Here is a 24,863-nt window from a genome sequence, read left to right on the forward strand (position 1 = left end):
GCCGCCATGTCGTGAAGGCACTGTGTGCTTCGTTGTGAAAGCGAAGCTACTTTGTTCCAAATATCGCTTCGTCATGCCTGGAGCTGATCCGTGCTGGTCGCTGAGGAAATATTTCAACTTAGCTGTGGATCGCCAGATCGGCTTTCACCGTTGACGAAGCGGAGTCCAGCCCGGGATCGTCACATGTGGTTGCCACAGGCATCACAATATGGTACGGGACGTAACATTTCCGTCACAGGCTTGAGGAATTCGGCCAATCACAACGCACTGGATAGCTGGCCAATCAGCACACCTCGCTTTTTCAGACTGATGAGTTTTGTAAAAATCGACGCGTTTCAGAAAGGCGGGGCATAGAGGAGAAACAATAATGTACAGTATGTGAAAAATAATGTGTTTTTTGAACCTTAAACCGCATAAACACATTGCATTGCACCAAATAATGTTCCTTTTAGCAGCATCATATGACCCCTTTAAGATGATGGATGATCTCCCATGTCTGATAACACCATACCAGACTGTTTGGCCTCCTGTCAAAGGGCTTAATGAAAGTGCACGGGCAATGCTGTTTGTACAGCCCCGGGCAGATCTCCACGCACAGCACTGGGCAAATAACACCTGCCGAACTCGCTGCTTTTTTACGTGTGCGGCGGGGTTGTTTGTCAGTTTGTGCAGCTGGGCGGCAGGAACTCTGAAGTGTTGTGCATGTTTGTTCTGCCCGTCACCCACTATGATTATTCAACGGTTAAAGCAACAGGAAAAACCCTCTTTAAAAGCCCTACACCGGTGTGTACTGCTCTTGAACTTCATATAGAGGAGTTCTCGGCCAGCATTTGAGAATAGCACTCATGTGTTTTCCTGTTAGTAATTGTCATATGATCTGTCATACAGCTTCATTTCAAGGTTTTTGTCACCAAGTTTTGTCTGGTTTTCTTCTGTTTTAAAATCATTGCTGTGTTGTCTAAACTTATAGATCCATCATGTGCAGGAATATCTTTCAACCTGAATCAGCGAGAAATATATAAAACTATGTATTTTTAAAGCAATCAGCTGGTTTCATCGGTTCAAAAGTTAGTTTTTTAATATGAAAAATAATATTTTTGTTCAGCAAAATTGGCTATGTTTACATGCACAATTTTTGGTTCAGTCAGACTGAATTCATTCCGATCGATGAATCTGAATGTAGTGTTTACATGAATGCTAAATAAAGTGAACGGGTTGATGTGCACGTTTATATGTCATAAGCTTCAAATCGGAATTTTTTTTACATGCGCACACTGCACAAATAGGCCTATAGAGTTTCTCACTGTTTGCACATAATAACCACTCTCCTACACTGTTTCTTTATTTGTTTTTAACAGCAGAATTAATATTAGGGATGCACCGATACCGATACTGAGCTCCTGTACTCGTACTCATTAAAATGCCCCGATACCAAACGCCGATACCACGCAGCATGTAATAAGCGCCATATTCAGACAAAGATTTGATCTTTATAAATTTGAATAAAGATCTTTATTCCACGTTCTGCGCTGCTTCTTCCAAATGTTGCGGTTAGAGTTTCATGTAAATCAGGGTGGGCTTAAGCGTCATCACTGGTCCACTAGTTCTAGATTGACAGCTCCTCCTCTAGCCAATCAGTCGAAGAGGGGCAGTGACGTCACTCCACCGCACCACATTACTGCCGATGCTCAGTGTTCTATTTACTTGTACAGGTGAAAATGGACAACTGTCAGCTGGGAAACATCTTTCCATACAGGACACCGTTATATGTGTCTGTCTGTCACTGCTGTAGATGCTCAGTGTTCTATTTACTTGTACAGGTGAAAATGGACAACTGTCAGCTGGGAAACATCTTTCCATACAGGACACTGTTATATGTGTCTGTCTGTCACTGCTGTAAGCCTACCTTGGTTGCTAGTAATTTTGGTTTCACGCTTATTTTTTTATCGGTGACTGCAATACATTTGGCGGGAATCTGATCCTATAGATAAGAGACTTAACAGCAGTTAAGAGACAAAAACATTAAAAAAAATCTCACGAGCCCAAATTTTGAACAGTCGTGTAAATAGGAGACCTGTTGATTTGGACTTTGTCTAATTTTTTTTGCTAGAAAAACTGGCAAAACTCCATTGGTTACATTTTGACATTTTTGCACTCCGTAATTAACAGAACAAAATATCCATCTGCTGTTCTGAGCCAATAAAATCCTCTCATGTGAACTAGGGCTGTGCGATATTGAAGAAAAATGCGATACCTTGTTAAAAAATGCGATATTCGATATGCGATACGATATTGCTTTATATCGGCAAAACGATATATCGGTCGGCTCTAATTCAGATATCGCACGCCCATGCGATATGCATATTGCGATATTTACATTTGCGATATTTCGATAATTTCGATATATCGTGCAGCCCTAATGTGAACTAATTGGTTTAAATGAAGGGGATGTTACAGCCCTGATTGCCTGTGATGAAAGTTGTGTCTGATAGCAAAGTTTCTGCCTCCATTCCTCCTTTGTTTCCATGGATACAGATGTTGAAAGCTCCTAAAGGGAAGCTAGGGTGGTAAAGCTTTGAAATATCTGCCTCATGTATATTTGATTACTCTGTGACTGCTGTAGCTACGCCTCTTTCGCTCCTGAGGGATCTGCCTCTGCTCTGTCATACCTGCGGACTTTGATCTGAGCCTCTTATGCATCGCGGCACCTCCACTTGGGTTATTGGTTGCCACAGTAACCAGTTATTGGGAGGTGATGGACAGCCTGGAGGCTAAAAGACATGATGGACTACGAAGCCACACACCCCCGCTCTCGTCTCTCCCTGTGAATGCTGAGATGAATTTCACAGCTAATGAGGCAGTGCCCTCCCCAAGTCATGGAGCTGAGTGTGGGTGCTAACAGAGGTATGCCGTTTGGCTCTTCTGTCCACAGCCATGAATTTCCAGCTCTCTGACCTTTTGAAGATCCTGTCCTCTCGGCTCATTATTAGGGCATAAACTATACCGTGCATTAGGGCAGCATGAAACCTCAGCATAGACCAATTAGTGGCTGAGCTTGCATGATTCCTGTTTTATAGAAACTGGCTGCTTTTTCTCAACTTCAGCCGGTTTCTTCTTCACTGTATTGTCAGGTGGATTTTAATAAATAAATAGCCTTCTGCAGGGACACTGAGAATACATAAAAGAAAAAAAGTGTACAAGTGCTTTTTGCTGTCTTTGCCGCTTTTGTCTAGGATCCTGATTTTAACAGCAGAAACACTAACATTTTTTTCTTTGATGTGCACACTGGGATCGAGGGAAGATGCTTCTGTTGTCGTCAACAGGAACCAGTCAAAAAGATCTTTTAATGTTCTTTTCAGTCGTACTTAATGGGATCGTTCAACCAAAACAGAAAATTCTGTCATTATTTACTCACCCTCTGTTGTTTCAAAACTGTATAACATAGGGCTGGGCGATTAATTGAAAAAGTAATCGAAACCGAAATTCAGAACCTCTAACTGATGTAATTTCCCCACTTTCGTTATTTTGTTTTTTAAATCATGTTAATACATTCCCCAGGGTTGCCAGGTCCATGAAACAAAACAAGCCTGATTGCTGTTCAAAACTAGACCAAAACTAGCCCAATAGCGTTTTTTTCCCGGAGTTTTCCCCTCCATCAAAATCACGGTATGGGTGATCGCTTTAATTAAAACAAGGACTAAAAACAACCCACGGCAGTAGCCCAAATTGGCAACCCTGAATTTTCCCTTAAAAGCATACTACCGTGTTGGCGCCAATAGCCTCATGGTTAGTGTGTCGACATACAGCGCAACTGCACTCACGGTGACCCGAGTTCGATTCCCATCTGGAAGTCCTTTTTGCCGATCCCACTCCCTCTCTCCTCCCAGTGCTTTCCTGTCGTCTATCTCTACTGTCCTATCTATTAAAATGCATAAAAGCCCATCAAAATATCTTAAAAAAAAAAAAACACTACCGCATGTGTAGCCACGTGTCTCTGTCCAGTCAGTGGAATGGAAGCAACATAGAACTCTAAAGCCCCGTTCACACCAAGCACGATAACTATAAAGATAACGATAAAGATATAGTTCTAAAAATCGTTCTCAATAATAAAGAATAGCAGAGTCCACACCACAACTATAACGATAACGATACAGAGGAACGATATCGTTGTGATCACTTTCAAAACGATTTTTCTCCAGCTGATGAACGATAAAAAATTGAGAGCCAGTTAGAATCCATCCTGCTGTAACGAGCTCGAGAATTTAAAGCGGCAGACGCGCGTGCTCTTAGAATTAACAGACGATATCGTTCGCTGGTGTGGACGCTAATATCGTTATCTTTATAGTTATCATTCTTGGTGTGAACGGGGCTTAACACAGTCGTCTGAGCAACCGGATGTGTTTTTTAGATTTTTTTAATGTGAAAATATCCATTTTACATTAAAACTGAAATTTCACTTTTATCGTAAGACGCTTTCATTTGAAGACGTGTGCTTTTGATTTCAATTGTTCAAAATATTCAATAAATAACCATAAATAGTTATTTAGAAATCTTTCAATTATTTTAAAATCACAAAGATAAGAAATGCATTCTTTCATTAGAAAACAATACCCCACCTTTAATAGTTGAGCATATTTACAGTACAAACTAGGATTTAGGGCTGGGCGATATGGCCTAAAAAAAAATCCCCGATTTTTTCACAAAAAAATCCGATTTACGATTTAAATCGATTTTTACCCCCCTACTTAAAATCAATCGGCAGATGACAAAGAAATTGTTCAAAACAAGTTTTAACTTTATTTTGTTTTGATTTTCCCTTCTGGGATTTGATCTGGATTTCCCCCTTGGGGTTAAAGTGCAAACAGAAACAACAAGCCAAAAAGACAAGATGGCAGGCCCTGCCATTGTAAACAGTGAAAATGCAACATAACGTAACATAACATAAAATGTAACAACATTCTTATCGTACCGGATACAGTTTGTAAATGTTTGTAAGACTGTAGGTCAGTGGTCTTCACTATTCTTTTCATGAGAGCCGCACTGATAGGGCAAAGTCAATCAGAGAGCCACTTTTACCGCAAAGTATCAAAAGTTACATCTAGTCATAAATAGCATGTCTTTTAATCAATCTGTCATCCCTGATATGCAATGCAATGCAAAAGGGGCCATCATTCTTTATCATTTACCAGTCAAATTTGTAACTGAGACAAGATGATTTGTGTATCTCTATGGCAAACGCGCGGGGGGAGGGCTGAGCCCATTCGGAACCAAGGGAACCCAAAGGGGAGCGTCGGCGGATGTTAAAGAGAAAACCGATTTTCATTCAAACAAATCGACGTAAACTACACATTCGAGTTAATTGATAAAATCGATTTATCGCCCAGCCCTACTAGGGTTGTAACGATATACTGGTATGACGGTTTATCACGGTTTGAACGTGCACGGTTATCATACCGTAAACATTTGCATATCTACGGTTTTAAAAACAAAAAAAAAAAAACCCCGCAGTTGTCCTTGAGGACGGATCCAATTTGCAAAAAATGTGGACGCAAAGTGGCTGCAAAAGCAGGCAATACATCCAACATCTTTGCATCCAACACCATCCCTCCATGCAGATAAAGGTGTGTCACATTTATAAAAAGTTATAAATTAAGGCCGTATGGCTTTCGTGATGCAGAGGGAATGTTGGCTGGGTGACTGGGTGCAGTCGTGAAAATGGAATTTACAGTATAACAAGGATGTCACGTAAAACGTGCAATCTGATGGATGGATAAATCAAAAGTAAATATGATATGTGTCTGAATATTAAAGTGCGAAGAGACTGCTATATAAATAATTGCTTGTTTCTGCATGTCTTTGAGTGGCGCCGTTTTATCTACTACATACTGAAGTACGCATAATGGTGTTTTCAGCGTCTACATAAACATGAACATCACCAGAGCTGCGCTGAAAGAAAACTTAAACATTTCCTAGTTTTATTTGAGAAAAACCATTGTCAAATACACTCTGAAACTCAAAGGTCTGCTACAACCTGTCAAAATAAAAGTTAGATTTAACTTGAAATTGACAAATATATTAGCAGTTCAATGTACTTCAAAGTTATAATAACAACAATAATAATATTCTTTATAATAATGAATTGATTTTAACATTATTTTTAAGGAATATCATGTTTGTCCATATTTTAACCTAGTATAGCCTACCTCTGTTGTGCAGAATTTTTCATGTAAGTTGTTAAATTTTCATTTGATAACATTTTAAAACATTAATTAAAATGTTAAAGTGATATAGATATACATAAGGTGTATAGCTTTATTTTTTAATTTTTTTTTTTTTTTAATGAAATGAATTTTTTTCAGAAGGGAGACTTCAATACTTTCATTAAAATGGTTTCAAGTTTGTTGTAATAAAGGATTTGTTCACTCAAATAACTTGTTCTTATTCTTTTAATAAGAGTCATTGTTACTGATAAGAATTGTTTAATATACCGTGATACCATGAAACCGTGATATTTTCGTAGACGATTATCATACCGTGAAAATCTCATACCGTTACAACCCTAGTACAAACCTTGTCAATTAACTATGAGGGCAAATAAATAAATAAACCGTGATATAAATTTTTGGTCATACCGCCCAGCACTAGTTGCCAGGCAAAGTTGTGTTTACCATGTCATGTGTTGTGCGGCATTCATTTGTACTGTGCCTGTTCTGACAGAAGCACGCATGAATTAGTCCTGTGACCTCATGGGAGAAATTAAAAACTCTTTAGAGGTAGAACACAGCCTTCCTCTGTTTGTCCAGCAACACACACTTTAACCAGACAATTCCGAATCAACCATTGTCAAGCTGCACTGCATATGATGCCCCACTGTTTCCTGTAGTGCTGTGACTGCAGTGCAGTATAGGCTTTTGCACTTTGCACTGTTGTGTACATTTTCCTTGTCCAAAATGATGCAGGTCATTGGTTTGCTATTGCCTTGTCCTCCGTGTACACAGTGCATTTTTGAGAAGATGAATATTGCTGACAACACCTGCTCCGTTTCACACCACAGCATGTCAAACATGAGCTGACACCAACCTTATTCACAAATGCTGCTTCTCTTAAGTGCACCAAATCCCATTGAAAAGTGTGAAATCGCATTGCAGCCCAACACAGAATGACCTTTGATATTTTCACATTAGGTGAAGGCTAGCCGAGACAAAAAATCCCCTCTCAGGCAGATGGCTTAAAGGGTTAGTTCACCCAAAAATGAAAATTAGCCCATAAATTACTCACCTTCAAGTCATCCTAGGTGTATATGACTTCCTTCTTTCAGACGAATCCAGTCGGAGTTATATAAAAAAATTGTCTTTTGATCTTTCAAGCTGTTTCATGGCATTCAGCAGGTGTTGCATGCTTCAGTCCCAAACAAGTTAAATAAAAAGCATTCGTCCATAAAAAAAAAATGTCTCTCACGGCTCCGGGGGGTGAACAAAGGCCTTCTGTAGCGAATCGATGCGTTTTTGTAAGAAAAATATCCATATTCAAAACGTAATAATCACTTTAATGTAGCTTGCGCTCACTGTTGTACAAGGAAGCAGTTCCGGGGGAATGATGTATGAGGTCAGCTTTGCGCATGATTTCTTGCTTTTGATACTTTATTTTAACTAATTATTATTGCCTCATTGATATTTGATATGTATTTTAAGTACATTTAAAGGCTGTTGTTCACTTAGCCTACATCTATTTTTATTACCACAAAAACTAATTATTAATTATAATATTTTATTATTAGTAGACCAGAACATGTGGACATGTTGTCATTCTTACACTATAATACTGAACTTTGATTTCAGTGATTTGGACTATGAGATGGACACTTGCTTCTTGCACTCTATGTTGCATTTTACTTTTGCTTTAAAAAAGGATTTCATAGAAATTTGGATTTCATTTCACTACTGAAGCCCATTTTTTTCATCATGCTGGAGATGTCTGTTTAAATCTGTTGTTTACACATTTCTAAGAGTACTTTTAATACTTAAAATTCTTAATAATAATAACTTTTAATAATAAAATTAATACTTTGTTCTAGTGGATTCTAAACATTGCATTTATTTAATGTGAAAACCCAACTGTTGGGGTTAATTGAAACATATTTTTTCCCCTTTGTAGTTGCACTCACAGCTGTAATGAACAGAAGCCCAGAACATGTGGATATATTGACGTTAAGAACATGCTGATTTTCTCAGACTTTTGTAATTATTTCTTTTTATTTCATTTTTATTAGGTTTGTTTACATTTTTACATTTCGTCAATGGTTTGTTTACATTTATACTTTTTTATGGTACACTACTGAATGGGAAAGTTGCAAGTTTAATAAAATGTCCTTTAAAATTGTTGATTTTTTTTGTGGGAAATTAATCATTTAGATTAATCGATAAATTAGTCGATAGATTAATCGAAATAAAAATAGTCGTTAGTGGCAGCTCTACACCAAGGATGACTTGAGGGTGAGTAATTTATGGGCTAATTTTAATTTTTGGGTGAACTAACCCTTTAAGCTTTACATATCCAGGGAAAAGCTGTGGATTTGGGGTGCTGACTAACAGCGTTGAGAGGAAGTCTGTCTGATTTATTCTGTGCAGGCTGTGCTTGGACGGCCCCAGTGGCCCCTTTTGGGGGACTAAAGGAAAAGCATCCTGATCATGTCAGTTAGTTAGTGCATGAGGCCCAGCTCTGTCTTTAAAGCCGTCTCTGCAGATGAATGCTGTTTTCAGTCATGCTCACATCTGCAGCAAAGCTTTTAAATGCATCAGACTTTCCAGTTTTTTGATTTATTTAATTTATTTTGACTTTCCATCTGTTGATTTATTGAATGATTTGGGCTGATAATGATTTTCTTCTTTCTCTTTCAGTATTATGTGCCAAGAATCTGGCAAAGAAAGACTTCTTTCGTAAGTATACCTTATTTCAACTCCTTTTTCACAATCCTTTGTGTACCTTAAAGTTCACCCCAAAATTTAAATTTAGCTATTTACTGTCCTTCATGTCACTCCAAACAAAAAAAATAAAATTTTAATAATGTGCTTGTTGCTCTTTTCCATATAATTACAATAAATTGGGCATTCAAGCTTCAAAAATGCACCATAAATGTATGATAGCAGTAGTCCATGTTAATTGTGCACTATTTTCAAAGTCTTCTGAAGTCTGATAACTTTGTCAAAGTAAAAGTCTAAAATTTAAGTCATAATTTCCAGATACAGCAGTGCACTAACTGCTTGAAAATCATTTAGACCAATTTTGCGAATTGGATCAACCATTGAAATGTTCAGTTCACAAATTGGACATCACTTCTTCTCTCTTGAACTTTCATAAATGTGCCAAGGTGAGTTTGGGTGGAAGGACAAAGCTATCAAATGATTTAGGAAACCAGGAAATTTAGCGCATGTGTTGTATGAAACATTTCAGTAATACTTTCGGTTTCTTTTATTTTGGAGTTTGATAACACTCCTCATTCACTTTCGGTTTGATTGTAAGTTGCAAGGATATTCTTCAAGTTCACCTTTTGTGTTTCACAAAAAGTTAAAAGAGTTTGAAATATCACTTTTGGGTAAACTATTAATCGACTTTAAATCCCCCTCGGAAATGGCTGTATGAACCATTTGTGATTCTGGAACATTAGTGCCTCTCTCCTCTGAGTTGTTCAGAGCCGCCCACTGGCTGCTTTTATCACTGGGGGGATTCACATCCTCATTCAGTGTCTCCTCATCAGATTCCACCCACTACAGCATTGAGCACACTTCACTGTTCTGCAGTCTAGGCTCTCCATCCCAGCTGTTCTGACTGACAGGCTTGTTTGCCCCACTGGCCTCGTCAGTGTGTGTGTCCCACATATTATTCAAATGCCTGGTGTGCGTCATTCATAGATCTTGTTTCTGTGCCATGTCCATTATGCTTCTCGTATAACAAAAGGCCACATGAGAATGTATGACAAAGACAGGCAAAACAAGACCAGTTGTCCCTGATAATTATGCATTAAATCATTAGCATTAATGCCTTACAACAGATGCAGCATGTATTTTTCAGTAGTCATTTTTCCCACTCACTGAAATGCTTTCAGTGGAATTGCTCTTCATTGCTTCGTGCCGCCGAATGAACGGTCCACAGAGCATGAGACTGTCCTTTCAATAACACTGAGCAAAAAGCATTGCCAAGTCTATGACTAAACAACATAATACAGGACTGCAGACTGCACATAAAATGATTGCAAATGTGACACAAAAATAAACATTTATGACAGTAATTTAAAATCTGATTAATGTTGGTGACAGACTGGAAAACTTTGATATGCACTCTTAATCTGATTTCATCTAACCCATGATGTCTTGATTCTCGAGCAAATTACTGGTTTTTGAAATGAAATGAACACCTTAATGAATCAGTCTCATTCTTATGAGTTAAATAATCTATCAGCTGACTAATAAACATTAAAATATGTTACAAAAATACTGTTGGTTATTTTTAAGCACATACATTAAAGGGGTCATATGATGCGATTTCAATTTTTCCTTTCTCTTTGAAGTGTTACAAGCTCTTGGTGCATAAAGAAGATCTGTAAAGTTGCAAAGACTAAAGTCTCAAATCCAAAGAGATACTCTTTATAAAAGTTAAGAGTCAACCACGCCCACCTAAAACGCCTCGTTCTAACACGCCCCCACATATCTACATCACTATGTGGAAATATTAGCATAATGCCGCCCAAATGTGCACGCAAAGAAAGAAGGCGTGGTTTCAGGAACAGCAGTAGTGTTGATGCAGCCATGTCAGGGAGATGCTGTGTTTCAGTGCGAAAGCAAAAGCACTTTATTTGGCCTTCCTAATTATCTTTAAAATAGCATCATATGACCCCTTTAACAGTACACTATGCCAACCAATTGTAAGGGGGAATCATTTTTAAGAGAAATCATTTTTAAGAGTGAACTTTGCTTGGGTGTGAATGTGTAAGGTCAGTGACTTGTTGGAACCATAAAGCAAAATTTGACTGTAAAATTGGAATATGCTACACACCTTTTGCCCTGATTTGCAGTCTATAGTAATTTGATACAAGTTGCCAAAAGTCAGAGCCAGTCTACAGATATTGGCCATTCGGAGCTGACAGATTTTACAGATAAATCACGATATTTATAAGGAGCACTTATTTTTCATCCAGTCAGATGATGTCAAATATGCTTAATATTTTAAGTCCATTTTAGAACACATTATTTTTGTTTGTCATGAGGCACGTTTCTATGCAAGTATGTTTTGTATGATGTCTAGTGTTTTAAAAATCTGTTCAGCCTTTACAGAACAGTGATATTTATGTGGCACAAATACAGTCAGGATCACTAGATTGACAGAATCAAGGTGGAACACAAATTTAAAATAAAAAAACTAGTAACACATCCTAGTGTATAGGCCTATAAATAAAAAAAAAGTGCATGTAAAATGACTTTCAGAGACTTTGTGTAAGCGATTCTGTAATTTGGCAACTGAAAGTCAGTTGCTCCATGGTCATTCTTTTTGGTCTGGGGATCTGTAAAGCCATCCAAATATTTGCAGTCTATCTAAATTTTTGCAGCTGTCATTGTGGAAGCTGCTTAGCTGTCCAGATTGTAAGTAACAGTTTTTTTTCAAAGGGCAGTGTGAGGACAGTGTGTGACGGCTGAGTTTGTCCTCTGTTGTTTATTTGTCTTCCTGCCACACTGTCGTTCTGCTGCAGGGTTGCCTGATCCTTTCGCCAAAGTGGTGGTGGATGGCTCGGGTCAGTGCCACTCTACAGACACGGTCAAAAGCACATTGGACCCCAAGTGGAATCAGCATTACGACCTGTGAGCAAATTCCTCTATAAAGTTACTGACGGCTAAATTTTATTTTCTGTTCTCAGTAGTATTCATGATGTTGTGTAGTTTTGTTCATTTAGTTAATCTTTAAAATGATGGAAACAATATTAGCTAGTGATTTTAAAAGGAGGAAATTGCTAAAGAGAGTCTTTCCGCAGGTATATTGGGAAGACCGATTCCATCACCATTAGCGTATGGAACCACAAGAAGATCCATAAGAAGCAGGGTGCGGGTTTCTTAGGCTGTGTGCGGCTCCTGTCCAACGCCATCAGCCGACTAAAAGACACCGGCTGTGAGTGTGATACTTTTATAGCCTGCCGTAATCTCTTCATTGTGCCATATCACAGTCGTTACATGTCTTCATTCAATTTGTGTTAAGCTGTATATCTGTAGTCTATAAAAGTTTGATGGCCTAGTTTAATTACATCTTGTCATATATCTCACCATCAGACCAGCGTTTAGACTTATGCAAGTTGAACCCATCTGACAGTGATGCTGTCCGTGGACAAATCGTTGGTACGTATTAAACACTGCAGGTAGAACTTGTACAGAATTTTTCAGATACAGTGGGCCCAGTGTATTTAGCCACTTCGGCGACACTTTTAAAATAAGTATGTATTTGCACTAGATAACAAAAATGTAGTGTTTATTTTAAAGAAAGATAAGTGGAGTTTTTTCATTCAAAACATTTCAGATGAAATTTGACTCATTAAAGTGAAGTTAGTCCAGAGAAAAGCATTATTTGTTTGTTTTATTTTGTAATTTTCTTGTGTGACATTGAAGTGTCTAAATTCAAATGTCAGCTATCAAACTAATGATAGTTTATTTTCTGTTTATTTTAAAGAACACAAGTGATACAAGTCCACTTGATAACACTAGTGGAGTTTTTTCATTCAAAACATTTTTAAAGCAGCACTATGTAACTTTTGGCGCTCTAGCGGTTAATAAACAGAACTGCACACATCCCACGGTAGAACATTCCAACCGGAGCTACTTCTCTAAGTTTATGTCTATGGCGATTCACGCAGACATGTGTTACTCCGCAGCGGTGACGACCCAACCAGGCTACAATAGTCCAAATATAAGTACTTATTATAAGTGTACCGTAGTGATTCGGAATAAGACAAAAACGCGGTTTGGAAGATGAATTCATGATGTACTCGCTCATTATATACATTTTGCAAATTTTGAACACAGAAAAAGTTACATAGTGCTGCTTTAAGATGAAATTGGGCTCACTAAAGTGAAGTTAGTTCAGAGAAAAGCATTATTTGTTTGTTTTATTTTGTAATTTTCTTGTCATTGATGTATCTAAATTCAAATGTCTACTATCAAACTAATGAAAAATAAAATTGCTGAATCAGTATTTGACTAAATGAAGAGTCTTCGAACTAAATGACTTTTCTTTAACCATTTTCTTCATTTTTGTAGTGAGTCTGCAGACCAGAGACAGAATTGGCAGTGGAGGGCCTGTGGTCGACTGTAGAGGACTGGTAGAGAATGAAGGGTGAGTCAACTGTTTGTCTTAGAGGATGCTTTTGTTTTGTTTGTTTTTTAGCACGGACTGGCTACCTGCCCAGATAAAGCACTTTATTTGAGCTTCCTAAAGATCTGTTAGTTTCACAGTTCATCACTGTTTTGATCATCAATGCCAAGACCCATTGAAATGTTTGTGTGGCTGTATGTGTTTTAACAACTGCTCTGTATGTGTATGTTTCAGGCCTGTCTTTGAAGACTCGGGGCCCGGGCGGCCTCTCAGCTGCTTCATGGAGGAGCCCATGCCATACACAGATCCTACAGGAGCCGCTGGTGGGGGCAACTGCCGTGCACTTGAGTCGCCCAATCAGGAGCAACGGCTCCAAGCACAACGCATCAGAAACCAAGATTCCAGAGGGCATGCACACACCCCCCAAAACAGACCACATGGACCCCAATCCCCTGACCTCCCTGAGGGCTATGGTAAGATAGAACGTTAGAAATAGGTCAGGATGGTCGATTAGTAAAAATGTACCCGATCTGATTGTTTTAGCTTATTATTTTGTATCTGTGCTTTAAAACTCAAAGCTGGTATTGCCATCAGAGCACTGCTTTTATAACAAATTCACTTTTTTCAGCACACTTCAAATTGCCTGATGTGAGCAATTTTCCTGTCATTATGTATAATCTGCAGGCCACTGTTCTTTTTTTTGAGGGCTTGTCAGTTTTGTGCAATAAGGTATAAACAGGTTTATATATATATTTAACTATAAAACTGTCGTTTTGCACATCCCCAGTGCGTATACCTGATCTCTTACCCACAGTACTGCTGGAGTCCATTGAGACTAATACAGCTTAGCGATCAGGGTAGAGGCTACTAAAGTGCATTGAACTGGAGAGACTGAGCTCTGAAAGGAGTCTATTCACTCTGGCACTGCGGTCCGCATTACACAGGTGGATCGGCTGTGGTAAAGCCCCTCATTGGAGTGTAACCGTGCCTGACCCTGTTGGTGTTGTGGTCGAGTCCTCTACCATAACCAGTGGACGGCGCCAGTGTAATTAAATCTCAGACTAGACATGCCACACTAGCTGTGTGCCGTCTGAGAACTGGAAGCTCAGCATCCTGTTGCAGTAGCCCTGGCGCTCGTTCAGGTTACGTGTAAACTGGCATCTAGGTTAGCTGTGGCTCATTCACTCTTGACGTTTTTGTTCTCTTTTCTAATGCAGAGCAAAGAACCACCGTGCAGGGCCAAGTCTATTTTCTGCACACACAGACTGGCGTGAGCACCTGGCATGATCCCAGAATACCCCGGTAGGTTTAATCACCATCCGCCTTTGCTGAAATAACGATTGCCCCAGTTTAATTTGCTCCTCGCTGCTTTTGTGATATCACTAATCGTAGCCCTTTAATGTCCACAATCAGCTAACTTGATATCCAGCAATCTCGCTTAATAGCTGCTACTGTTGACATTGTGAAGCTTAATAATTTGCTCATCATCATAATAATGACCTCAGAAGCATGAGGAAAGGGACGCGAAAAGAAGCCTATTAGTGAGAAGAGCAGGGTGGGAAATCAACACATGCCACCAGCTAAATGTAGACACTTTTTGTGCAGTGGCAGGTTGTTTTGCCTTAACAGTAGGGTTGGGTATCGAGAACCGGTTCCAAATTTCCAATAATCGGGTATTCGATAAGACATGTGCATTTCGATTCTGCTTAACGATTCCTGCGTTCGCATTTTAATGTGATTTTAAACTATTTAAGTGCAGGAAGGGAAAGAACTTGCACACTGTTTGCGTGCAGCGCACACATCTGAAGCGCGAGCACAGAGAACAGTGGTCCCGATGCAGGTTCCCAGCCTGTGTCCGTTCTCGAACTGTTCCGTGCATTTCCATAAAGGTTGTTCCGGGCCAGAACTGACTTCGCTTTCACATTTTTCGACCAGTATGCACAAAATACGTTGGTATATCATCATAAACACAGCCGTTTTTTTGTCTTAAGTGAACGTAAACAGATGAGAAAGAAAACGCATGTGTAACAGTATTTTTAGATCTGTGTGTGTTCGGTGTTAAAGAGACAGCCGTCTAATAAACGTGCTGCCTATCATTAATGTTAATCAAAGAACAAAAGAAAATCATTAACTGACTGAATATCTTTCGTAAATTTAATGAGGATTAATCAATATTTTATTTATGAAAAGAAAACTATACAGTGTTTTTAAACTTTTGATTTCAATTTCTGTACCTGACATTTGTTCAGTTTTATTTATTTATGCTATTGCTAATTAATTTGTTTACTTTAACAATTTAATGTTTGAAATTTATATTAGTCTAGTTGTTTTTTTCTGTGGTATTTTTTTGATAAAACCATAGACATAAAACAGAATAAATATGTTTGACATCTAAATATTTGACTTAAAATTTGTTTAATGGATTTTTTTATCTTATTGGAATCGGAATTAGGAATTGATAAGAATCGGAATCGATAAGCAGAATTGGAACCGGAATTGGAATTGATAAAATTCAAACGATACCCAACCCTACTTAACAGCCACTATTGCATGTGACCTCTTAAATTGGTCAAATAGCATGCTTGTATATTCAACACACACATGTGAGCATGTTTTGAAGTTCACTATTTGTTTTCATCTTCAGTTTCGCCAGCATCTCTTCAAGGCAAGTCTCGGTCCACTTGGTGGATGTCTTTGTAATGCTCCTGGGCAGCTTTTTTTAAATTTGGGAAATAAATACTAGCTCTACTTGCATGGAGAAAATTGACTTTTTAAAAAATAAATTAATACTTTTATTCAGCATTAAATTGATCAAATGTGACAGTAAAGTCATTTATGCTACAAAAGATTTCTATTTTAAAAAAAATGCTGTTCTTTAGACCTTTCAAAGAATCCTGGAAAAAAAATATCATGGTTTCCATGAAAATATTAATCAGCACAACTCCTAAATATTGATAATAGTAAGAGATGTTTCTTAATGATTTCTTAAGGATCATGTGACACTGTAGACTGAAGTAATGGCTGCTGAAAATTCAGCTTTGCCACCACATGAATAAATTGAATTTGAAAATATATGAATATAAAAACATTCATTTTAAAATGTAGCAATATTTCATAATATTAAGCATAAGAGATTTAATTTCAAACATTAAAAACTCTTACCCACTCTTTTGAAATTAACAAAAATATAAATGGTTAGTAAAATCTGAATGTCTATCAAAATAGGGCACTCACCTGCCATTGTGGCTGGTGGATGGAGAAAAAAAAGTTAATTTCCCACCCTGCAAGAGGATAGAAAGAGACAGAGTTTTGGGGCACCATTATATGTGTTTAGCACCAGGTGTGATGGGTGCGCTTGCTCCTTCAGGGATTTGAACAGCGTGAGTTGTGAGGAGCTGGGCCCTCTGCCGCCCGGCTGGGAGATCAGGAGCACTGTGTCAGGACGAATTTATTTTGTCGACCACAATAATAGAACCACGCAATTCACCGACCCCAGGTTACACCACATCATGAGGTAAAACATCTTTCACATCGGCTCTGCTCATAACATCTGATTACTCATCCCAGCTCTTAAATTATCCTGTTAATTATTCACCACAATGAATAAATCATCCTTGTGTAATTAAAGTCGCTAGTATTGATAATTGCTTGCTCGTTTAAGGGTTTATTCAATTAATTCTTAACATTTATTTAATTCCTAATCGTCCCTAGTGGGAGTGTAACCCAAATGATGCATGAAAATTTCATGGTCCAGTGGCTTGATAAACTGCTATCAGTGTTTGGATGTATTGGTACACATGTGACATTTGTGTGTGTTTTGCATGTGATGAGCAGCCAACACTCTCAGGTGAAGGAGTCGAGCCAGGCTCTGCCCGTACAGATAGAAGTTGGCATGGAGGAAGGTGATGGCGAGTTACCGGTGCGCTACGAGAGAGATCTGGTCCAGAAACTCAAAGTTCTCCGCCATGAGCTCTCCCTGCAGCAGCCTCAAGCCGGCCACTGCCGCATAGAAGTGTCCCGCGAGGAGATCTTTGAGGTACTCGCAGTCACCCAGATGAATAATGCCAGTCATGTAGTGCATGCATAATTTAGTTCTAACAGCACTGTGGAACTGTTTTTGTCATTTGGAAGTGACTAGGGATGCATCACGATTAGGTTTGCACACTGATGTAGAGCCCTGCACGGGCCTCAAATTTAGGCCCTGGCCCGGCCCGTGTCCGACAGCTTATCAGAATTACCAGCCTGAGCCCGACCCGAGCGCGTCTTTTTTTCCCCTTTCCCCAAAACAGCTTATACTACTGTTTCAGCTATTTAAATAGTTCAGTTTTGTATGTAATAGCAAAGTGATTATATTTTGTTTTGTTTTTTTATGAAGTTAATTTAAAAAAACGTTTGGAGCATTTTTTGTTTGTTGAATATATGTTTTTGTTTTTTTTAAAGTAACGACCAAGCGGCCAGCGGCAGACAGTGTGAGCCTATGTTTGATCAATTTAGCCCAGTGATGGGCAAACTTGGCCCTTCCAGGCCACTTTCCTGCAGAGATTTGATCCAACCCTGATAAAACTCACCTGCCTGTAGCCTTCTAGTAGTCTTGAAGACAATGATTAGCTGGTTCAGGTGTGTTTGATTAGGGTTGGAGAAAAAAGTCAAGGCCCGTCAGGCCCGGGCTGAAATGCAGGGCTCTACACTGATGCTTGCTTTTTGGTTTCCAACAGTAGGATGCCATTATCAGTATCTTAAGTAATGCTGCAGTTTTTGGTCACAGCAATATGAGACTGAGATAATTTTAGGAGAGCAAGTCTATTATTTTTTTATTTTGTACTTTAATACACGTCACTGGTATTCCTGTGCATGACTCATCAGTGCACATTATTCCAAAGAAAAGCAAATGGGTTGTAATCTTTTATCCCAAAAAAAAAATATATATATAAAATTGATATAAAAATAAAATTGTGAAATATTATTAGCATTAAAACTCTTTTCAGTCACACTTCATGGTCCAATTCTCACCATTAACAAACCATTAACTATGACTTTTACCTCAAACTCCTAATTTGCTGCTTATTAATAGTTAGTAAGGTAGTTAAGTTTAGGTATTGGGTAGGATTAGGGTTGTAAAATATGCTCATGCAGAATATGTGATTTATAATTACTAATAAACTGCCAATATGTTAATAATAGGCATGCTAATATGTAGCTAGTTAATAGTGAGAATTGGTCTCTAAATCCTAAAGTGTTACCCTCTTTTCTATTTGAGTGTTTTTTTTAAATGCCGTTTTTTCCTGTGATGGCAAAGCTGATTTTTCTGTCTGTAGTGTCACATGATTCTTATTTATATTATTCTAATATTCTGATTTATGAATCCATTTCTCGTTAATGTTGAAAACACTTGTGCTTCCTAATGTTTTTGTAGAAACTGTGGTACAATTTTGACATTTTTTTTATGAATAGAAAGATCAAAAGAATAACATTAATTTGAAATGTATAAATTTTTTATAACATTATAACTGTCTTTACTGCCACTTTTAAACAATTTTTATGTCCCTTTGTTGAAAAAGTATTAATTTCTTTAATATCATATTGACCCCAATCTTTTGAATGGTACTGCAATAACTTGCTATTTGAAACCTTCCTTTGAAACATTTTTTGAATCATAATAGCCCAAATTTACACATTTTAAGCTAGTTTAAGACAATGTTTTTACTCAGAAAATACATTAAAAGACATTTTTAAAAAGATCTCTCCTGAAAAATGTTAGAATTTTTACCATAGATTAAATTATTAGATTCTATGATTTTTATCAGTACTATTGTTGTTACTTGTTTTTGTATAGTGATTGCTTCTTAAGAAAATGTTAAATTATTGTAAAAGATGTATTGAAATGATACTGTTAATGTTGTCATGAATATAGCCTTTGTTGCTCATATACTGTTAAAACATAAATAAATTTAAGCTAGTTTAAAATTTGTTTCATTTATTACTTAATTCATAATTTATGTAAATGTATTGTTTCACTCAGAAATATGTCTCATTTCTGTTCTATCTGTGCAATAGGAGTCTTATAGACAGATCATGAAGATGAGACCCAAAGACCTGAAGAAGCGGCTGATGGTGAAGTTCAGAGGAGAGGAGGGGCTGGATTACGGTGGAGTTGCTAGGTAGCATATGAATCTGTTCCATGCGAAAGGTTCTCATTAATTAATTTCCCCTGTGCCTCATTATTCCCCCATCTCTTTTCATACGCCAGACTTGACTTTATAATTTCAACAGTTTAGGCTGAATCTCAGCCAGGCTTATCAGCATGCAGGGTATCGTGTTCATGATATTGCAGGTGTTCCCCTGTTGAGCACAGAGTTTAGACTGAACTGCAGCCAGCAAGACTCAGATATGAGTCCTATCTGAATTCCTGTCCTGTTCCAGGGAATGGTTGTATCTCCTCTGCCATGAGATGCTGAATCCATACTACGGCCTGTTTCAGTACTCGACTGATAACATCTACACACTACAGATCAACCCAGACTCATCCATCAACCCTGTAAGTCATGCGGCGACCTGTGCTTGGGATTTCTCTTCTAAACAAGACCCAGTAAATCAGTATGTTATGAAGACATTTAGCATAGGCTGTGCTTCTTGGACCTCACAACATATGGTCGTCATGTGTGCTTTAAAAGGTTCACCAAGCGGTTCTCTGCTGCTGCAGTGTCTCATTAAACTTCCTCTCACGCCCTCTGCTGTTTTTTTTCAGGACCACTTGTCTTACTTCCACTTTGTTGGGCGGATTATGGGTCTGGCTGTTTTCCACGGGCACTACATCAATGGAGGCTTCACCTTGCCCTTCTACAAGCAGCTCCTGGGGAAGCCCATCCAGCTTTGTGACCTTGAGACTGTGGACCCAGAGCTGCACAAGAGCCTCGTCTGGATACTGTGAGTGAATTTTATAAGAAATGTACTGATCAGTTTCTGTTGAATTACATTTATTTTGCTTAAAGAAAATCAGGATCAAGAGAGAGCGCTTATATTTCTCACAGACTTTTCTATACCATTGTTGTGCTTGTCCCACATTTAAAGTAAAGACTTTGGAATTACACAAGCCTGAATGTGACACATCTATCATCTGGCTAAAATTGGATTTCAAAAATAAGCAACCCCTTCCCAATTTTTTAACAATAAAATAACAATTAAAAAATGTCTACAGCACCAGTTAAAGGTTACACCAGTTTGTTGTTATTAGGATTTTTCAAATTTTATAATAATAATAATAATAAAATAGAATAATAAAACCATCCAAATTATGTAATGACACAAGTATAGAATATATAGGAATTCGGGCTGGGCAAGGTAACGCGTTAATGCATTAACGCATTAATTAACGTGGACAATTATTTTATCGTGCATTAACGCGGTGTTTTTTTTTTTATTATTATTATTTTGAAAGCCGGTTGCTCACTGGCTCTGAATACACATACAGACAAACCATGGGTCACTGGAGGGGTGGGATGTTGATCAGTACTGGCTTGGCATGGGTGTCATCACGCGTCTCAACCAGTGAGCATTTGGGGTGGGCCTAATACTGCAGCAGCGCTCACATGAAAGTTCCCGATAAAATTATTTAGGCTAAGCATCAACATTCACAAACCACTGTTCACTGTTATTTTTAACAGAAAAGAATGCAACGAGCTCACAATCACGACTTCATAAGTGGGAAATAGGAAGTTTCCGATAGCATGTGAAGACGGCAGAGAAGCGCTCTCGCTTAGCACAGTGGAGTGCATCGTTTTGTTAACTTTGTGGTTTATTATTTTGAGTCGTTTGGGATGCGGTAACACGGCCCTCTCACAATATATTGCTTTACAGATCTATCACTTTTGCCGCTAAGAAATGTACATGCAATCATGCTGCACGCATCGGAAGTTCCGCGCTCCGGCGCGGTTAGCGCTCACAATACATGCGTACCGCGCCCGAGCCCAACTCTGGCCCACCTCTTCCAACCGAGCCAAGGCTGGCTAAACGAACCGCGCCCAAGCGTGGCACAGAGCGATCACACTAGTCAAATGAACCTGGCTTTGGGGGTCAAACGCGCTCGGGCGCGGTTACGATTGCCTAGTTCAATTCAAGTTTATTTTGTATAGCGCTTTTCACGATGCAAATCGTTGCAAAGCAGCTTTACAGAAAATTAAAGATTCTACATTATATTTAGTAATAGCTTATCAGTGGTGACTATCTCAAGTTGATGTCCATTATAGTAAAATTTGGTAGTTTTGTATGTTGTCTGAGGGTTGGCATCATCTGAGGTCCTCTGGGGGGTTGGCATCATCTCTTCTCAGGTGTTCGGTCATCTCAGGTCTTTGTAAGGGCTGGATCCAGACTGAAGCTTGTGTAATTCCTAGTTACCACGGGATGCCAATCCCGTGGCAGAAGCAGAGAAGGTAACAGAGAAAAATTAGCGTAGCTGCTGTTCCAACTAAGCAAAAAATGATGTTCAACCCAAGCAAAAGAATGAAAATGTGCATTTGATCAGATGTAACTCAAGTACAAGGTTATGAGATACATTATGTGAATGCTTGGCTAAAGAGATGTCTTTAATCTAGATGTAAACAGAGAGAGTGTGTCTGAACTAGAGGGTGACACGGGAGTGGATTTTCAAACCTCTCCCGTACCACTCCCACAAAAAAAAATCCCGTCCCAATCCCACTAAAAAACTGGGGGAAAATCCCATCCCGTCCCAATCCCGGAAGAATGACTCCCATTCCCTCCCACTCCCATGTTGTGTTTTTTTGGCCGGAATCTGTCAGTTACAGTGAAAAAATACAGTACAGATCACATCATGCCCACAAAATGTAGTTTTTTGTTATTTTATTGAACTGAAAGCCAGCTTAAACAATGCACAGTGTACATTGCACACACATTCAATTTCATGTAAATCATCCATGCTAACACACAGGTTTTCTATTTGATTTATTATGATTTTTTCATTTGAAAGTAGACATTTCACTCTCTATAGATATATTTTTCATACACGGAGTTTCGAAGTTTCTCGCTCAAGTTCACAGACCGAGACGGCAGAAAGCGCATCCTGTTTGCTTTAATTATTTTACAGAAGCGCAACGTTTTGTTGTTGTTCTGAGTGCACACAAATAAACTTAGAGTTTTTACAGATTTGAAAGGTGTATTACTTTTTTCTGTATGACCAAAAATTACGGAGTATTTTAAGAGCAAGTGAGCGCACCGGCGCCTCCATCTGTCCCGCAGTGAGCGCGCTGCTGTTCGGTACGGGTCACTTTTGGGGGGTTTTCCACTATGTACAGTACCTGGTACCCAGTACTTTTTTCAGTACCACCTCGGTTGAGGTTCCAAGCGAACCGTAACGTTACCAAAACGTGACGTGTAAACTTTGTTGGTCACTGATTGGCCGGAGAGAATCGTCACTACTTGCGTCATTGAACTTGCGCCCCGAGTAAACAATGCACAGTGTACATTGCACACACATTAAATTTCATGTAAATCATCCATGCGAACACACACGTTTTCTATTAGATTTTTTTTTTTCATTTGAAAAAGATATATAGATATATCACTCTCTATAGATATATTTTTCATACACGGAGTTTCGAAGTTTCTCGCTCAAGTTCACAGACCGAGACTGCAGAAAGTGCACCCTGTTTGCTTTCATTATTTTACAAAAGCGCAAAGTTTTTTTGTTATTGTGAGTGCACAGGAAAAAATGTAGTCTTTACAGATTCGAAAGATGTATTTTTAATTATTTTACAGAAGCGCAACGTTTTGTTGTTGTTCTGAGTGCACACAAATAAACTTAGAGTTTTTACAGATTTGAAAGGTGTATTACTTTTTTCTGTATGACCAAAAATTACGGAGTATTTTAAGAGCAAGTGAGCGCACCGGCGCCTCCATCTGTCCCGCAGTGAGCGCGCTGCTGTTCGGTACGGGTCACTTTTGGGGGGTTTTCCACTATGTACAGTACCTGGTACCCAGTACTTTTTTCAGTACCACCTCGGTTGAGGTTCCAAGCGAACCGTAACGTTACCAAAACGTGACGTGTAAACTTTGTTGGTCACTGATTGGCCGGAGAGAATCGTCACTACTTGCGTCATTGAACTTGCGACACGAGACACAGCAGACCTGCTAGATTTAAATCAGCACAGCCAGCGAAGGATCATTTTGAACGAGCGCACCTTTTTTTAACAACCAAAAATTGGTTCCGTGGTCTGTTGAGGTAGTAAAGACATTCCTCTCGTTGATAGCTGAGGAGCGGATCCAGCGAGAGCTTGATGGGGCGATGCAGAATGAAAAAGTTTTCCAGGAGTCACGACAGTAGAGGCGGAGCAACTATAACTGAATAAACTGAATAATAATCTGAATAATCCCGCCCACTCTAAAGCGGTACTAAACTGCAGTGGAAACACAAACCGTGCCGTGCCGAGTCGTACCACGCAGTGGAAAAGCGCCACAAGAGTCTAGAGTTTTGCGACCTTAGGGAGCGGAATGGATTGTAGCGCGATAGAAGACTAGTTAGGTACGCAGAAGCTAAACCATTTAGGTCCTTAAAAGTAAGTAGTAATATTTTGTAATTGATACGGAACTTAATAGGTACAGTAGCCAGTGCAGAGAATGTAAAATTGGGGTAATATGATCATATTTTCTTGACCTGGTAAGGACTCTAGCAGCTGCATTTTGTGTTGAGGTAGTAAAGACATTCCTCTCGTTGATAGCTGAGGAGCGGATCCAGCGAGAGCTTGATGGGGCGATGCAGAATGAAAAAGTTTTCCAGGAGTCACGACAGTAGAGGCGGAGCAACTATAACTGAATAAACTGAATAATAATCTGAATAATCCCGCCCACTCTAAAGCGGTACTAAACTGCAGTGGAAACACAAACCGTGCCGTGCCGAGTCGTACCACGCAGTGGAAAAGCGCCACAAGAGTCTAGAGTTTTGCGACCTTAGGGAGCGGAATGGATTGTAGCGCGATAGAAGACTAGTTAGGTACGCAGAAGCTAAACCATTTAGGTCCTTAAAAGTAAGTAGTAATATTTTGTAATTGATACGGAACTTAATAGGTACAGTAGCCAGTGCAGAGAATGTAAAATTGGGGTAATATGATCATATTTTCTTGACCTGGTAAGTTTCTAAGATGGAAGAATGCTGTTTTTATAACATGGGAAATATGATTTTCAAAAGACAAGTTGCTGTCTAATGTAACACTGAAATTTTTGACTGTAGAGGAAGTAACAGTACATCCATCTAGATGCAAATCGTACTCAACTAGATTCTGTGTACTGTTTTTTGGTCCAATAAGTAATATCTCGGTCTTATCCGAATTAAAATTATTATTTACATTTTTAACACACTCTGTTAGCTTAGATAATTTAGAAGTTTCATCTGGTCTTGTTGAAATATATAGTTGAGTATCATCAGCATAACAATGTAAACTAATCCCATATTTTCTAATAATATTACCAAGGGGCAACATGTATATTGAAAATAGCAGAGGGCCTTGTAC

At 38.7% G+C, this 24,863-nt stretch overlaps 1 protein-coding gene across 3 annotated transcripts in view; it reads left to right on the forward strand.

Annotated features, from left to right (window-relative positions):
- Positions 1–24,863, forward strand: part of smurf1 (SMAD specific E3 ubiquitin protein ligase 1) — a 49,726-nt gene that overhangs the window by 14,090 nt on the left and 10,773 nt on the right. For 2 of the 3 annotated variants that reach the window (XM_016506033.1, XM_016506034.1), the window contains exons 2-13: positions 8,898–8,936; positions 11,741–11,849; positions 12,020–12,153; positions 12,312–12,377; positions 13,293–13,368; positions 13,582–13,820; positions 14,565–14,649; positions 16,715–16,861; positions 17,182–17,383; positions 19,402–19,505; positions 19,768–19,882; positions 20,093–20,271. In XM_016506033.1, coding sequence (XP_016361519.1) covers positions 8,898–8,936; positions 11,741–11,849; positions 12,020–12,153; positions 12,312–12,377; positions 13,293–13,368; positions 13,582–13,820; positions 14,565–14,649; positions 16,715–16,861; positions 17,182–17,383; positions 19,402–19,505; positions 19,768–19,882; positions 20,093–20,271 — 1,495 coding nt within the window. The remainder of the gene's footprint in view (positions 1–8,897; positions 8,937–11,740; positions 11,850–12,019; positions 12,154–12,311; positions 12,378–13,292; positions 13,369–13,581; positions 13,821–14,564; positions 14,650–16,714; positions 16,862–17,181; positions 17,384–19,401; positions 19,506–19,767; positions 19,883–20,092; positions 20,272–24,863) is intronic. The other variant, XM_016506035.1, reaches the window with a different exon arrangement.

This window comes from Sinocyclocheilus anshuiensis, unplaced genomic scaffold (genome assembly GCF_001515605.1).
Source record: "Sinocyclocheilus anshuiensis isolate Anshui unplaced genomic scaffold, SAMN03320099.WGS_v1.1 scaffold58, whole genome shotgun sequence".
NCBI classification, from domain to species: domain Eukaryota; kingdom Metazoa; phylum Chordata; class Actinopteri; order Cypriniformes; family Cyprinidae; genus Sinocyclocheilus; species Sinocyclocheilus anshuiensis.